The following is an 18,424-nucleotide window of genomic DNA, read 5'->3' as shown; positions in this document are numbered from 1 at the left end:
AACAGCTAAATGAAGGCCACAACACACTTCAAAGATCATAAATTAAAGCTTTTATAGTTTGTTGAAGATCCAAAATATATTGAAATAATTACATCTAGTTAATAATGAGAAAATTTTAGCAGTTACTACTGTTATTTCATTTTTTAAATACATACACTACTATCTATAAAAATGAAGTTAAACACATCAACTGTTTAATAGTTTAAACTAGGTTGTATAATTTACTTGTTTAGTTTGTATTTCCTTATTGAAGTATTTTCAAAGTAAAATATCACCATGTACCTAATGGCAAAGGCTTTTCTGACCAAAAATTTCGAGTAGCAGTTTAATGGTATAAATTCCAATGCTTTTACTAAATATGTACTCTGAAACTGAGTTTTATCGCTAAAACAAGCTAATTAACATTTTAAATTACAGAGTTTTTTTTAATTGAGTATGCTTTGTTGCTCAACTAACATTTGGCAACAGTTTAGTAACAGAATAGTCTCGAAATGTTTGTTGTTACTTTTTTTCATTAATAAATTTGAATAACATTTCAAGTCTGTTTATTTAGTATAAGTGTTCAGCTAAGACTAAGACTTTGATCAACTACATAGATTTGAGTTACAAATGGTTTATCGATAAAGTGTATTAATATTTACCTGTAAACACTATTTTATGAGTTTTTAAAAAGTTGTTGCCTCAGTTTTCTAGAGACAAACTTTTACAAAAACAAGAAATAAGAAAGTTTAATCAAAAACAGTTTTAACCACAATTAAAATATACAGCCTTGAAATTATTTATAAATTTATTAAAGCATATGTTTTACTGTCTACTTTATATTACTTATAATAAAACAAACAAATATGTAAAAGTAAAACAAATTAATAGAAAATAACACCAATAAATAACTTAAGTTGTCACTAAAATAGCAACTTTTTATGTATAAATAGTAAATAACGATTTCTTCTCAGTTTAACATAAAGTTTAATTGCACAAAATTACCTAGTTAAAGCACAAATAAAAGTAGATAAAATTAATGCTTAAAAACAGAAACTAAAAATAACTTGCCTTATAAAATTATTAATTTATATACTAAAAAAGATTAGGTTGTGTTATAGAACAATTAAGGGAAGTTCAATTAGGTTTGAAAAAATTACCGAAGTAGTTTGAATAATTAATACTTAAGAGTTAGTTTAAAATTTACAATTTTTTAAAATAAAAACACAAACACGTTACATCTTAAACTAAAACAGTTTATAAAAAACTAAAGTTTAAAACATATTAATCAAAAGTTTAAATACATAAGTTGGCAGAAAAACGTTAGCTAATAAAAATATAGTTAAAGAAATCAAATATTTTAAAAACCAACACAAAATAAAAAAAATTGTGGGATTTCTTTTAATGTGTTTTGGTTAAAAATCACCACAAAAGTCAAACTTTAGCTTATAAAATTTAAAAAACAACTTTGTAACTATATAACTTTGTTTCATCACTTGGTAAATACCTGGTTCTATTGTTATAAGCACAAATTAAGTGTTTATCTTAATAATAAGATATGAAACAATTAATAAAACTTTAACGTGTTTCTTATGTGACAATTGATAAGTTTTGAAATATGAACCAAGAAATATGTTCAATAAATAATATTTATTAGTGATTATTTTGCTGAGTTAGAATTTTGTTAAACCCTAAAACCAAAATTTAACATCCCTATTATCAAATAAACTTGCAAACAATAATAAGCAAAATCAATCAATCAATAAATTGTACACCAAACTATTTATTTCCCTTCTTCTTCACATACCCTTCTTCAACCAACAGATTCCTGGCAGCATTGTTGATGTGCTTGAACCTATCAGGCCCAAGCAGTATTCCTCCGTACCACCTAGATATAGAATAAATTGTTATTTTGTAATTTGTTTGTTAGTTTGTAAAAATCTCAATACCACATTGTTAAAAAGAAAAAAAAAACAGTTTTACAATCTTGGAATCTATTAAAACGAAATTACATGTTTATATTAACAACCTCCGTACCGTATTCAAAAAAAAAAACATTATGATTGTGTAAAGCAGTTTTGCATATTATATGTCGGTTTGTAAAAATTATAACACCCGATAAAAGAAAACAAAATGTATATCAACCTTGAAACAACCACCAAAACATTTGTAACTTGCAATATATCCGCTAGGTGGAGCAATCTTCCGCCTGCCGCCGTCTCACCGTCGTCGTCACAATCTTGTACGATGCCTGATCCTGTGCGAAGAAATGGTTGTATAAACAAAATAATTATATTGAGACATCTGTTTTGTTTGTTATTAATTAAGTTTTTCTTTCTTGCGGGTGAGATGTAAATTAAAAAAAAAAGTAAATGTGGTTACATAAAGCTATTGTAAATGTTTTTTTAATAAATAAACTCATATTATTTAACTATGTATGAAAAAAATCATAATTTATAAAATAAAATAACTTATTTTCAAAAGCAGTCACGATCAAGCACTTAATTATAGTCCAGTCACAACTATCATGTTATTTATCATACTTGTACTTTTTATTTAAAGTAAAACGTGTAAAACATTCACCTAGTTTTTGTGAACTTATGTCATTGTTCCATGGTAATTTTATAAACTTTAAAAAGTACAAAACTAAAGCTAAAATTATTTTTTATCTACTAGAGTATTAATGTTGTTATGAAATTTACTTTTTAAAAATAGCAAACATAACAAAGTCAAACTAGTTAAAAAAGTAAATAACTAGCACAAACTTGGGAATAAGGTAGTTAGTTGTAAAAAAAACATAATACAAGTAGTATATGAAGAAAATAAAATTTATTTTAAAGCTGCATTTAATACACTTACTATTACTGAAACATGTACTAAGGTGTATGCAAACCCTACACTTGCTAAGCAATGCACACCAAAGCTATAAGAAATTAAACATGTAAAAAACTTAGTAATCTCAAAAGATTATTGTGTTCATAGAATATTTAAACGAGCATTTACAATATAATTTTCATCTAAATGATAATAAAAAAACTGTTTTTAAATACTTCAAAAATATAATTTAAAGTTATCACTTTTGATACAAGCTATTTAATATTATTGTGATGAAGCTTACTAAACCTATTCAATGAATGATTTTAAGACAAACTAGAAAACTTAATAATTAACATTCATAATAAAAAAAGTTAGTAACATACAGTTGACAAAGATAGGCTTAAAGAGGATTAACCTATCTTTGTTTGTTGTAACCTTAAAAGGCTGAAGAGTTGTACATTTACTAATCATAAAATTGAAAAGTATGTCAAGCGTATTGATTAGTTGGTATTAAGAAAAATACCTAAACCAAATTTACTCAGTGAGCATTATTAGCAGTTAAAGACTTTTGAGTTATTTTTATTCAAGTTAAACCAGTTAGCTAAATAGAGCTAGCCGCAAAATAAACAATTTGAATTGATAATTACTTTTAACAAACTAAAATAAACAACATTTGTCAAGTTATAAATTTACATATGTTTACAAAAGATTTTGAACAAACTTAATTTATTTTTGTACATGTTCCATCAATATTATAATATTAAGTGGATAATAATATTTTAACCTTGTAAAAATGTAGAGAGATAGAGTAAAAATATTTAATACGTTTTACTTGTTCAAAGAATTAGAGCTAGGTAAAAAATAAAAACCACACATGAAGTAAAAGCAGCTACTTGAAGTTTATAAAACAACATTTATACTAAGCTTCAAATTGTTTTAATTTTGTTATTTTATGATAGTTATTTGAAAGTAACGGTTAAAGTCTATTAAAAATAAAATTTGTAGGAAACCAAAAAAAAAATCAGTTAGAACTAGCATTCATAACAAAATTAAGGGTTGCCACTACTTGACTTAAAAAATTTACTGAGTAAACTTGAACTGTGCTGAGACATTCTGAGTTTTTAAAATCATTAAAAATCTTTTTTTTACATTTAATCATCAACAACATTCAAAATTTTCAAATTTTGTTATAAAAAATTAAAATATTAAAACTGATAATGAATATATCATTAGAAAACTGAACTGAAATGAACTACCTGAGGTTTTCAGAAATATTAAAATTATCTTGATTATTTAATTATAAAGCTATAATAAAAAACAAAACTAGCCTGAGACATGCTAAGTTTTTTTAGAAGTTTTAAACTTACCTAAGTTATCCATAGATTTTAACAAATTTCAGACTGTCCTGAGTTATCCTGAGTGTGTGGCAACCCTAAAGTCTTTAATGCAACAATTATCAAACAACCGCTATATTTTATCAATGGTAAAACAAGACTACTTTGTAGACACTTATTACAAAAATATTATTATTGATAGTTGTACACCGCTGTATTTAAAAATAAAACACACGTTACAGGACTAAGGTTGCTCGTAGACCACAGTAAGCTTATCCCTGATCTATACAAGAAAAAACACCATAGATATCAACATAAAACTAAAAGCTTAAGAACTGAGTGTCAACTCATAGCCAAATCTATATAGTATAAATAAATTAAGAACATTCTGCAAAAGTAAACAAACGACTCAAAAAAAAACCAACACACAAAACAGTTTTACCTAACACACTATCAACAAACCAGTGTCGATTCTGTATGCTGATATGTTGTGAGTGGCGTTCGCAATCTTCCTGTTCTGCAGCAAGTTCGCCATCACCGCTCTCACCTCGTCAACGCTGGTGACGCGCGCCAGGTGCGCCTGAAACGTCGACTTCCTGTCCACGAACGGCTCCCCGTGCTTGATTGGCGGGCATGGAGGTATTTTGGCGGGAACCTTGGTGGTGGGGGTGGGCTCTGGTTGGGCGAATACGACTTCGACGTACTCGCGGAGGTATTCGACCCACTGGTACAAAATCGACTCACCTGATGTTGTTTGAGAATAAATATAAAAAATTTTTGGTTACATCGTGAAGTCATAAGTTGATAATTAGGTTTATTATTTAACTATTAAACTTATTTTCAGCAATAAAAAATGTTTGCATAGTTTCAATTATACATGAGATCAGTAAAATGTTTAGCTACTTTTTTTAAAGTTTTTTAATGTTTTTTCTTAAAACTGTCAGACATGTCATTTTTTGAGGCAAAAAGCTAGCCAGAATAATATCAAGCTAGTCTGAGTGTATAAAAAAATTAACAGCAAAACTTAATACTAGCCATTAAGTTAAAAAATACTATTTATTCAGCTTAAGTACTTAAAAATAACAACATAATACAAAGAAAATTCCAAATATTGTGAAAAAATGTTCTTAAAAAACGAGATATTTAGGTCAAAAACAAGAAGCAGAGTGACTTTTAATAAAATTAAGTTTTTTAAAAACTAGCAACAAAAATTTGTGGTCAATGGGTTTGTACCAGAATGGTTTTATGAAAACGACTTTATCTCAAAAGATAATTAAAACTTATATATTCTATTAAAAACTGACTTATAGTTCATACCTTAATATCTTTTTAAGAGCCAATGTTAAGGCCATAGGGGGTCGGCCATGTTTTTTACAAGTTGATCTTATTTTGTAGAGTTTTTTCTAAGCTTAAAGATGCTTTTCATTGTTTAAAAGACTCGAATTATTTTTTGAGATATGACCAGTCAAAATCAGGCCGCATAATAGGTTGCCTATAGGGAGAGAAAACTAAAACAGCAAAAAAAGACTATTTTATTTAAAATCTATCTCCTACATTTTCAAGCAATCTTCTTCAAACTTTCACAGCCTAATCTTTATACAATAAAAAAAAAATTATTTTGGAAATAAAAAAATATTTTGTAAAATTTTTTTTTTGAATAAAAAACTCTTTTTTTTATGTTATAAAATTTTTATTTTTTAAATTATTAAAACTCATAGGTAACGTTTTTTTTTTAATATAAGAAACATTTCCTGCAAATTTGAAGAAGATTGCTTGAAAAATGAAGGAGGAGATAGATTTTTAGTAAATTTTAAAATTTCTGAGAAAACTGACCCCAAAAAATGTGCAGTCCATACATTTGTATCGGAAACTTTTTACAAAAAATTAAATATCTCAAAAGTTAAATGATATTTTTAATTATATAAAAACTGGCTTGTAGTTTGTATTTAAAGCTTTCATATAAAAGCCAAAGTTAATTTTTGTAAAAAAATGTGTCGGACCCCCTATGGCCTTTGAAAAAATTTATAGGAATAAATTAAGTGAATATTTGTGTTTGCATGCTGTTGGGTCACTTAGAATGCAATTTTCACTAATTATTTTTTTTATTTTTTATTAATTATTGATTAATCTTTACTATTTAGATACAAATTGTTTAAACTTTTGTAAAAAGACAATATTGGACCCCCCATACTCTTATAAAATAGCTATTTTTATGCCATAAAATTTGGTATATAGTTAACACTATCATGTTTACTTAAATTTACATAAACAAGATAAGCACACTTAAACACAGCAAAAAAGTAAAATTTTAAGTTTTGTTTTTATTTACTGTTTATAATCTGATTACACAGATTAAGTGTCTAACAGTAGAAATAAAAGCAAATATACTAAAAAAAACAGTGCACTCTATATGCATAAACCGCACCTTTATACAAACTCTATTGGTTTTAAAAATCAAAAAAGCAAAGTTTGGAAATAGAAAACTATGTTAAAAATAGTTACTTTTATAGTACCAATTTTAAACAATATAAAAGCCATATACATGCATTTATAAGTAAATTCTGTATTTGTTTTACAAATATTGATACTAGTGTTTGCAGTGTTTTCAAAGTCAATGTTTGCATGAAAACAAAAGTACACAACAATGTGTGAGTTAAAATTCTTTGGCTACTTAAAATAAAAACATGTGTATATGCAGTATAAAGCTAACAAAATTAAATTTTAAATATTTTTAATCAAGAATCCGTCAATTCATGAAGGGATCACATACTGCATGTTAAGACAAATCAAGATTCACCAATGAATAGTAAATTAAATAGTTTTTAAGTTTTAAACTATTGTTTAGAATAAATGAGTAATAATATCTTCAGCAAGAATTACATAATCCATTTGAAATTGACAACTATGAGAACTACCACAATAGCTAAATAAATGTTACAACTTTTTAAGCAAATTTTATTTATCAGCAAACATTACTTATACTATTTACAAAAGTAAACAAACAGTTAAAAATTGAAAAATACTATTACATGAGACCTTAAACTAAAACTTTGTATTATACTAAAAAAATATATATGCACTAAAAATAAAAATCAAGGAAGTATGATTGTTTTATATTTTTAATTGTAATTACTGTACAAAATAAAAAAAATATACAACTTGATTTGTATACAAAATGCGCTGTAAAATATACTTGACCAAATCAAGAGGTCACTAATTATAAAATCATATTCATAAATTTCTTAAAATTTTCAAAATAACACAACAAATTTTTAAAACAAAACACTCATTTAAATGTCTTTTATAAGGCCATAAGAGGGGATGAGTGTGGCAGTTTTTTTTAACATGTTAATTTTATTTTAAAGATCTTTAACTTAGCTGGCGGTTGCATAAAATAAAAACAATTTTTTTGAGACATGAGGCTACAAAGTCGAAGAATTCGATAGTTTCCTTACAGAAGAACCAAAGAAAAAGACAAAAAGACAATTTTGTAAAAATATATCTTTTTCTACAGTTTTTAAGCATTTTTTTAAATCTTTCTCTGTTTATTCTTAACTCAATAGCTAACATTTATATTGTAAGAACTTTTTATTTTTCCAAAATATTGAGCAAATAAAAAATTATTAAACATAATTTAAAACAATTAATTTTTAAACTCGGGTCATAACTTCCTGAATTTCTTTTTTTTTTAAATTCCTACAATAGGAATTTTTGTATTAATGCAAGTAACATTTCCTAAAAATAAGGGAGAAGATAGATATTTAGTACACTTTTCAAAATTCCAAGAAAGTCAGCATTGATTCCTTTTTCTTAATATGTTTGTATGGAAAACTTTTCACATAATCGCCAATTTCTCAAAAGTTTTTATTATTCTTACTATGTAAAATTATCTTATAGTAAATACAGGGTTACCAAATTTCTTTGGCAAATTTTCTCCAGGTTTTTTAATTTTTTTCCAGGTTTTTTAAATTACAATTTTTAGGTCTATCTTTAGTTTAAAATTAAGTAAAAGGAAAAATCTGTGTTAAATAGTATAACAACATTGAAAAGATGTTTAAAACTTCTTTATATGTCTATTTAATAAAAAAAAATTTGATGATGACTATTTTTTTTAATCTATACCAGGGGTTGGAAAACTGTTGTCCTTGGGTTTGGTCCGTGTAAGGTCTAATGTTAAGTTTAGTATAAAATATTGAACTACCTTATGTCCTTCAAATAAATATATAATATATAAAAATAATAAAAATTACTGCAAACAAATAAATTTAAATTACACATTTCATACACATATGTATATAAATCACATAAACTTTTTTTCATTCATAATTACTTCTGTATTTATTTAAAATTTACAGAATTCTATTAAGAAACAAATTTTTGCAAAAGTTTTATTTTTTTATATAAATTTAGATCTTTTCCCATACAATTAACATAAACTCTAAATACTGGCTTTAGTTTTCTTTAATTCAAAACAAAATATGGAAGAATTTTGTTAATTTATATATCTTTTTTTTTTACTCATAGTTAGGTATGAATTTTTCAGTAGAGAGTAAAACATTGATGTTGATTCAAAAGACATTTTTTTCTTATTTATCAAAAAATGTAGGGTGATCACTTTGATATAGAAAATTTATTTTGTTATTTCAAAATCAAAACTTATTCTGATCCTATAGAAACAAAAGGTTGAGTTTAATTAAAAAGGTAAATAAATTGTTCAAAATTCAATTTTAGTGTCATAGAAATATTAACAAAGTAAGTTTAAATTATTTTTTATCTCATTCAGCAAGGATTTGTTCTGTGAAATCTAATCTTTTTCACGCCAAAATACTTTTGACAAATAAACAAGCTATAACATATTTTGCAAAATTTTTAAAACTAAGCATACCAAACAAACCTTTGTTTTCCATCCAAATTCTCTGAAAATTTTCACCAACAACCTCCTTGTCATCTTCACTCAAAAGTTTTGATCTCAGTTCGAACCTTGGACAGGAGTGGGAGGGGTAGTCGGAAGGCAGGGTTGTTCTCATCTCCACAAACTTTTCATTGTTGTCCTCACACCTCACCAGTACTGAGTATTCCCTTCCAAGCTCGTTGATCACCCTGAACTCTTCGCCATAGATAGAAGACAGCGCTTCAAGCTCGTTACTTTGCTCTTCTAAATCACTCATTTCATAAAACAAACTGTTATAACATGTGTTAAGTATTTACACTTTGCTAGTTATAATGTATGCTAATACACTATAAACAGAGTTAATATTAGCATAAAAACATAAATACATGGTTTAAATTATATAAAAAAATCGAGGTAAGTTGTTATGAAGCTTTTGAATGCTTTAAAATGCCTAAAATCTTATTTTCACATCTAAAACTTTAAAATAAAAGAGTTAAGTGTGTAAACAGTTTTGTAAAAAAATCTGGTAAAATAGTATGTAACCAAATTAATTTTTAATTTGTTCACAAAAATTGCAACCTTACTAACCAGGTTTCACCTTATTCAATATATACTAATTTAATAATACTATAATTATAATATATAATATATTTTAGTTTGCAATTTTGTCAATAAATTATTAATTAATTTGGCTCTCTATTTCAAGATTGAGCACTATTATTCTTTTGGTTCCAAATTATACAATAGTATGTAACCAAAGATTTTCAAGGCCAACCTTTTTAGAATTTTTAAAAGTACATTAAAAATCAATATCTTTCTTCATTTTCCAAGCTATAAACCTCAAGTTTTTAGGAAATTTTTCTTGTAATAAAAAAAAGTAAGAACTTGTAACATTTATGAAAAAACTAAAATTTTAATGAACACTAGAAAAAAAATTCAATAATTTTTTTTAAATTTTTAAGAAAACAATTTAACTCGAAAATTTGTAAACCATACAATAGGACTGTTTATAATTTAGTTAAAATTCAATTGCCTAAGTTTGAATTATAATGCTTAAAAACTGTAAAAGAACATAAATTTTCAATGAAATAGTTTTTATTTTGTCTTTTTTACTTTGTCCTTCCATAAGGAAGCTACAAAACTCTCAAACTTTGTCCTGACATATCTCAATACCTAATTTTCTAGAAATAATAATAAAATAAGAAGTAATAAAACATATCAGCTTCTTCATCTAAAGTTTAAATCAATAAAACAGGGTTCCCTAAGGTTTTTTGTCAACTTTTACCAAATTTTTGAAAAACAATTTTTTAGTCTATTTTCAATATAAAGTTAAGTTTAACTTAAAAAGCTGTTGTAAGTAGTTTAACAACAATGAAAAGATAATGACAAGCTACTTAAAATGAAAAAAAGTAAACTTTTTAATGAAAAAAAGTATAATACAATTTTTTTAATATCGTTATAGTAGATTTTTCAAATCTAATTAAATTTTCTATACTTAACATAATAAAATAGTTTAAAATTACAGGTTTTTTAGTTTTGTAGTTCAAAATTCCAGGTTTTTTCTTATTATTTTTCAAAATTTATCAAATTCCAGGATTTTAGGTTTTTTATAGTTACATAAAATACAAAATGTTAAAACAGGATTAACAAAAGCTATTGAAAATCTACAAAACATATGTTATGATATTTTCAAAAAACCTTTGAACTTCCTTAATTTTTCATTTAAATAGTACCTGGAACCAGACTGAATTAAAAAAAATCTCTAGTTGTATACTGACTGTATAACCATCAGATTATATCCATCAAATCAATTAACAAAATCTAAACCTTTAAATTAAATTAAAATTCAATTAAATTAAAATACACGCTTAAATGCATACCACCTGAGATGTAAAAGAAACATATAACAACATTTTCTTTTAACTTTTTTTAATGTATGTTGGGTGTGGGTTTTAATTTCAATATATAATTTTCGTGGATACTCTTTTATAAAGGGCACCAAGAAAAAGTTGATGACTGTAGAAATCAAAATATAAGGAAGGAAACAGTGTGGTGCCAACTGCAGACTATGGTTTCAATGGTTAATATAGGCACAAAAAGCACAAAGTACTGGACAAGGCATTATACTGTATCCATAGTGTACGCTTCCAACAATATTTTTATTGCATATCATGTCCTTTGATTAAAATATTAAAGATCTTATTTTTTGTTGTTCAATTTTCAAATATATTACTTTTATATCTAAAAATCTAATTTTGTTTATTAATTGAGATATAAATCAAAAACAAAATTGATTTTGATTTATTTACAACTTTCTCTTTTTTTATTATTGTTTTGATTAAAACTGCTTAAAAACTGTTATCAAATTATAAGGTGTCAGGCTTGATAACCAAAATATCTTTCTCCATGTCAATCCATTCACCATAGTTGTAAAAGATTACAATTTTCTTTCTCCTTTCACAACCTCTCAAAAATTCAATTTAATTTTAACCTAGTTTTGAAAACATTTCAATAATATATTTTTGATTACATACAAATGCACTTATACAGTAACACTTTGACACAAACTGCAATTAAGGTACTAACTTTTTAGCCAAAAATTTACTGAGTGATTCAATTTCATTTTACTTAAAAACTTTCAAAAAAATCTAAAATCAGTTGAACAAAAGTATTATATTTTGTTGTACTAAATAAAAAAAAAAAACTTATTGTTCTATTAGTGTTGGTTTTAGTGATTTTTGCTCAAAATTTTCAAATTCCAGGTTTCCAAGTTTTTTGGCAACCCTGTATTATGTAAATTTTAAAGGTCAACAAAAAAACAAGATTGATTAAAAAACTTTGTAAGTGAATATAAATATACATACATAAATATTCAAGACTTCTATATAGCTTCAAAATTATGTTTTGTTTTTATATTAGAAGATTTTTTCCGGACTATTTTGCTTAAATAGACATATGTAAACTTTAGTGTCTTTAAACTAGGCTTAGTATAGATAATTTAAGAATAAAAGTTTCTATGTATGCACTGCTGGTTGGGTTTGGCATGCACTTTTGCATTGTGTTAAAAGTTATTACCTAGGCGGCAGGTTACTGTAATCGGTTTTTTTGTGTTTAATAAAGTTACTAGGAATTTCCTAACTAATTTTAAATATACTTCTATAAATTCAAAATAGACTTTATATTGTTCAGTAAGTGTTTACTATTTACTTAACTAAAATAGGTTATTCACCAAAAACGAATACAAAGTTTGATTTCAAAAACTTCAAACTTGTTTTAAGAAGTTAAGTAGAAAACTCTCAAATAGAGAAAAGCACAGTTTAGGGGTGGGTATTATAAGTGTTATAACTATCAGTTATAACTTGGTAACGTTTGTACTCGGCTGGTAAAGGTGAAGAATTAAACTGTTTGTGGGACAAGGCGTTTAATTTTACCTACAAACTTACTCATTTATTAAATCTTTACATAAAAAAGGTCACACATAATTAGTACTTTGTCAAAATAAATTTAATATATGAGTAATTTTGTATATAAAACTAAATTTATATCGGCAAAATTCTAACTTTAAGTATTTTTTCAATATAACTAAAGGTATTTCTGGTTTGCATATTTGCTGAGTCAGCATTTGTTTTTTCATGCTATTTTTGACATTAATTATACTAGTTACAATAATAATTTTTTTTTATTACTTATCAATATGTTTGGAAACGGTAAATAAAGATTAGAATATACATAAAAAAAAAAATTAATAACAAACAACTGACTAAATAAAAGTCAAATCAGACGGTCCGCAAGTAAACTTTTCATTTTAAACGTCCCGTATACTGTATAAAAGATTTTTCTTGTTGTTTGTTTAAAATTTTAGATAATTTAGTGTTAGTTTTGAAATTTGGATTATCGGGCCAGATTTACATACTCGCTACAATTTTACCTTCTTAAAAGCCGGAATTCGCTTTCAATTGTAAACATCAGTCATTTTTACTCCTGTTTGCCCAATATTGCCCATCACCTCTAATCCAACTGTTTACGCATTTAACTTTGTAACATAATAGTAACTTTCAGCTTTTTCCCGTATAATTTATAATAATGATCATTAAACAAAAAATTTAGACTAAACTGTAAAATAAAAAAATAAATAAGCAAAATAAGTGAAACGGTTTTCTTTGTATAAACCCTAAAAGATTAATAAACCAAACAATACAATAACCCGTTTATCTATTTTTTTAAATGACTCAAATTTTTTTTTTCAAACCTGTTTAAGGATTGATTTTAAAAAAATTAATGGTTTTCAACAGTATACAACGTTTACAGCCACTTTTTTGAATAATATTTGCTTAAGTTTTAACTATAAATGTTGTTCATTAAATGACAAAAGAAACTTATAAAAAATTGTTGTGTAGTGAGTGGTCTATAAAACAACCTTTTGATTATTGAGTTAAACTCTACGTATGGAGTTTTAGGTCTTGTCCAGGACCATTTTGGTCTTAATTTATATTTTAGTTTATTTCTGACTGTTAACTTTGAAAATTAATTGAAAATAAACTATTTGTTATTGGTACTATTACAGTTAGTACTTCTTGTTAGACCTAAAACTGAGCTAAATTGTAGTTAAACACACTAACTTTAAAATTAAGGTATAATATTAAGTACCAAACTTGTAAAAGTTATTGTTTGTTCCTTTGATGGTGAAAGTAAAGAATTAAACTAAACATTAAATTCTACGCCTCATTACTTATTTACATAACGACTATTATCATTTTGAGAACTCTGGTAAGGTCTGTTGTACAACGGACATATTAGTTCTTTGCGGAAGTTGAACTTTTTTTGTTGTTATCATAGTTGCCTGCATTTAAAAACGGTGGAATTTGAGGAGTTTAAATAATATAACTTTCAAATATTTAACGTCAAGCGTTTTATTTTTTGACTAAATTTTGTTCAAAATTTTATTATTGTGCTTCTAAATTTGCTAACGCATCATTTTTTTATTGTACAGCTGTTTTAACTTCTCTATGGTCGTTTTCATAGAAAACCTTAATTTTAGATTAATAAATTGCTTGTTTTTTTTTTGCAACAACAGAAGGTTGAAATACATTTATTCTCGTTTTTTATTATTCTTTATTAATTAAATTATATCTTAATTTCATTATAGATCAAAATGTATTCAGAATAAACTGAATTTAAGTTATTTTGGTTAGTCTGCTTAAATTGTTAAAAGATTCTTCCTTCTTAGTAAGTTTTTTGAGTCTTCGATCAGTTTTTTAATGGCATTTTTATTCATTCTTAGCAATCTATTTATATCTAAAATTGAGTAAGAGTAAAATTTGTAAATTAAGCATAAGTTATAAAATCATATTATATTAAATGATGTTCAATTTTTTACTTTTTTTGAAGTTTTGTTGTTTTTCCGAGTATGTTAATTAAAAAGTTTCAGACAAGTGTGTTTGGTTATTATATTAAATAAGGTTTGCTCTTTTTTAATTCTAAAATAACGTGCACCGTAAAACTACTTTTAAAATATCATACAACTTGTACAACAAAAAATATTTATAAATTTATTCTACTAAGTCAACGTCATTTATTTCAAAAATTACTAAGTTCACCACATAGTTAAGGAAAAACATATAATCTTAATTTTTTTTTCTTAAACTCATTATCTATAGTAAACCACATTACTAGAAAAAAGTCATTAAAAATTTTGTAGCAAAAAACTTTAATTAATTATTTTAGTAAGATTTGTAAACAAAATGCGTTGTAAAATGGTTTTATCAAACTTCGTATAGAGTTCATTAAAACATTTAAAAAAGCAATGTTACAAAAGTTAGCATCTTCATCTCAAATCTAGTGGTTTAGTTTAAAATAGATTGTGTGGTTACTTTAAGGCTTTTTAGTACCATCTACTGTTGTTTCGGTAACGGCCACGACTTCCTCCATTTCCGCGGTAAACGTTTGGTGGGTTGAAACGAGGCGTTTGGGGTAGATCATTCCTAAAATAGCACAGAGTTAAAAAAATATATAACACCCACTAAATTTACATAAACCACACAACTAGAAAAATAGAAACGATTAATAATTTTGGAAATAAAAAATTAATAGAATACTTAATTGATTTAGATTCTTAAACAAAACGAGTAGAAAAACTATATCAATAGCCTTTAGTACATAATCTATTAAAACTCTAACGTAAAAAATGTAAATATATATCTCAAGTTTATTATTATTGTTGTTAAAATAGATTATGTTGTTACTTTAAGGATCTTTAGTACCTCCTGGTGTTGTTTCTGTTTCTACCACGGCTCCCACGTCTTCCGTTCCCGCGGTAAATATTAGGTCGAGGCATTAGAGGTTCATCAAAACGGAATGGTTGTGGTCTGTAGATAGGAGGCCTAATGTGCATGTTCATTGGAGGTCTATAGAAGTGGTACATTGGTTGAGCGTAGCCCGGGTCCATTGGTGGTGCGTTCATGTTACCTCTCCCAGAACGTCCCCAACCACCTCGGAAATTACCTCTTCTTCCTCTGAAGCTGCCCCGTTTTTGTTTGTAATCGCTTATGTAACGATGAATAGAAATCTTCTCGTGCAATATCGCAGACGCGTAGTCCTTTAAAAAAATTTGAAGGTTGTTATTTGTTAATGATTGAAATTTCATATACATATATATTTTATTTTTTCAAAGTTTTATGCCTGTGTTTGATAAAAAAGAAACTGAAGATATTTTAAATAAGATCAGGTCATAAGTACTTAAAGATATCAGCTAGATAATAAAAAACAATAAGTTATATATTATACCTACAACAACTAAATAATTCTTTAAACTAAAGTAAATAAAAAAATCACTCACTATATTTTCAAACAACAATTCAATTGATCTTGGATCCTCAAACGCGACCCATCCGAAGTTTGGTTTACGAGCGTCTTTGCTTTCTAAGATTTCAACGTGAAGAACACGACCGTATTTGCCGAAATGTTCTTTTATCTGACTCTTGGAAAGTTTGGTGGCTGCGTTATTGCTCAGCCGGCCTATAAAAATCCTTTGTGCGTCTTTATAACCAGCACAAGAATCTGAAATGTTTACTCTATTTGGTTGTTCGTTATTACCAGCTATTTGTTGGCCTGCCTCATTAGCTTCCACTTGTACGACGTTTTCAACTTCTTGGTCTATATTGTTTTGGTCATCGTTTATAATTTCCGAAACTTCATCAGACGTAAAAGATAACTTTTCCTTTTCTAAGTTGATCACGTTATCTGGTGTTGGTTTTTCATTAATACTAGCTACTGGTTGGCCAGCCTCATTAGCTTCCAGTTCTACGACGTTTTCATTTTCTTGACTTTCATTGTTTCGATTCTCGTTAGAACCTTCCGAAACTTCATCAAACATAAAAGAAGAATTTTCCGTAACAAGTACCTGTTCTAAATCGTTTACATTATTTGCAGATGCTTGTTTATTATTACCAGCTATTTGTTGGCCTGCCTCATTAGCTTCCAGTTGTACAACGTTTTCATTTTCTTGACTTTCATTGTTTCGATTCTCGTTTAAACCTTCCGAAACTTCATCAAACATAAAGGAAGAATTTTTCGTAACAAGTACCCTTTCTAAATCGTTTACATTATTTGCTGATGCTTGTTCATTATTACCAGCTATTTGTTGGCAAGCCTCATTAGCTTCCAGTTGTACGACGTTTTCATTTTCTAAATTTTCATTGTTTAGATCGTCGATTAAATCTTCCGTATCTTCATCAAACATAAAAGAAAACTCTTGCTGAACTGTCTCCCTTTCTGGCTGCTCAACAGATTCAGTTTCTGGTCGGTTGTCATTTTTATTTTTTCCTGCATCTTCCATTTCAACTAAATCGTCTAACATGGAAGCAAACTCCTCCCAAGACATTTTTCCTTCATAAGTATCGTCAACCATTTCACCAAGGCTCTTGTAATCTTTCTTTTTTCTGATGATGTTTTCACCTGCCTCGTCAATGAAGTCAAGCTTCCAATCCTTGTACATGAACTTTGATTTTTTGACGTATGACGATTCTTCACCTTCCTGCCTCACAAGTTCAAAGCTTTGTATAAACTTTCTTTCAGTTGTCTCGTTCGTTGTGGCGATTCCGAACATGGAGTACAAGGGGTGCTGGGACTCAGTTTCTTCTTCGATGTGCAAGATTTTGAACTTGGCGTTTTCAAACTTCAACAGCTTGTACTTTTCTTTTAATTCCTATAAAGGATACTTAGTTTTATTTAGATACAAAATTATCGAAACCTAAAAAATGTTTTCTTATTTACAAGTATAATCAAATTCTGATGTATATAACTAATCTTTAAAAAATATATGCAATAGATAAATTAAATAACAGTATTCAATACATGTTAGGCTGCTTATTTTTACAGCTACTTTTGATTTTCCGGCTAAAAACAATTTTTATGCTTTGGAAATTTCATAAAATCTTTCTATGAAAATTTTAAAAGATTTAAGAAACTTTCACTTTAACACCAACCGATTTTCTAAAAACCATCCTAATGCAAAATTTATAGGATCCAAAAGATACAACCTTGGAATTTAAGCAGATTTGTTTTTACATCGGCCAATTATCACACAAACACATTGTAAACAATTTGAAACGATTTATAAAGAGCTTTATGGTTTTATTTCTTGAATTTGTGTAATTTTCATCAATTTTTGTAAGTTTTCTTGAATTTCCAGTTTTTTTTCAAAAAACAAGAAGCCTCACCTTCAACCTTTCTTTAAACCGTTTTCAAATGTAAACATTTTGTATATGTTTTAATTGGAAACATGTAAAAAAAACGACTAAAAAATTTAAAGTCTCTTTTTTTTATCCTCTAAATTTTTGCATTGGGGTGGTTTTTAAAAATTGGTTAGAACCAAGGTGATTTTTTTAAATCATCTAAAACTTTGCACAAAGTGGTTTTATATTGTTTCTGAAATTTTTTTAAGGCAGAAACTTAAAAGTAGCTGTGAAAATAAGCACAATAGTTTGTATATTTGACCTTTAGTAGTTGAATTGGAACCCAGCAGTTTGTTTTCAGTTTGAACTAAAATAACATTTTTTTAGTTACTGACATGATAATTAGGGTCTAAATTAATTTAAATTGTAAAACTGCTAAATTTTATATTTAATTAATTTGTCAATTTTTTATACTTGTACTTACTCGTACTGAATTTATAGCTGAATAAATTCGTTATTTAACATTGCTTGCTTGTCTTGATTCAACTAACTTATTGATGTAAATTATCTTAGACTCAAAGCTTAATCTAACATGGACCGTAATTACACACTCCGCTCTAGTCTAGATTTAGCTAAGATACCTTCTAGAAAACCTTTAACACGGTTGAACATGGCGTCTAATGTGACTACACCTGCAGGTTTTTCCCCCCGAGTTTTAAAGTACTAAAAAA

At 26.7% G+C, this 18,424-nt stretch overlaps 1 protein-coding gene across 2 annotated transcripts; it reads right to left on the bottom strand.

The window, feature by feature from the left end:
* Nucleotides 1–1,300: 1,300 nt before the first annotated feature.
* On the bottom strand, nucleotides 1,301–9,304 carry LOC145835879 (protein IMPACT-like). Of its 2 annotated transcripts, XM_082943629.1 has the most exons (4): nucleotides 9,025–9,304; nucleotides 4,593–4,874; nucleotides 2,125–2,236; nucleotides 1,301–1,867 (listed from the first exon to the last, which is right to left on the bottom strand). In XM_082943629.1, exons 1-4 carry the CDS (start codon nucleotides 9,296–9,298, stop codon nucleotides 1,759–1,761), a joined length of 777 nt encoding a protein of 258 aa, XP_082799755.1. In that variant the 5' UTR covers nucleotides 9,299–9,304; the 3' UTR covers nucleotides 1,301–1,758. The 2 variants fall into 2 exon arrangements, with proteins under 2 accessions (XP_082799755.1, XP_082799754.1); XM_082943628.1 differs by lacking the exon at nucleotides 2,125–2,236 and having other exon boundaries at nucleotides 9,025–9,298.
* Between the last annotated feature and the right edge of the window lie 9,120 nt (nucleotides 9,305–18,424).

The sequence above is a fragment of the Thalia democratica genome, chromosome 5 (assembly GCF_965202585.1).
Source record: "Thalia democratica chromosome 5, ktThaDemo2.hap1.1, whole genome shotgun sequence".
In the NCBI taxonomy this organism is placed as follows: Eukaryota; Metazoa; Chordata; class Thaliacea; order Salpida; family Salpidae; genus Thalia; species Thalia democratica.
The sequence above is the reverse complement of the archived record's forward strand: the minus strand, read 5'-3'. Positions and strand labels throughout refer to the sequence as shown.

Bases quoted from the DNA above. Each gene is read 5' to 3' on its own strand.
- LOC145835879 (XM_082943629.1), bottom strand. From the start codon at position 9,298: ATGAGTGATTTAGAAGAGCAAAGTAACGAGCTTGAAGCGCTGTCTTCT. The intron at 2,237-4,592 runs GTTTGTTGATAG...TTCTTCGCACAG, and splicing joins AGCATACAGAATCGACACTG to GATCAGGCATCGTACAAGAT. The intron at 1,868-2,124 runs GTTGATATACAT...TTCTATATCTAG, and splicing joins GTTTTGGTGGTTGTTTCAAG to GTGGTACGGAGGAATACTGC.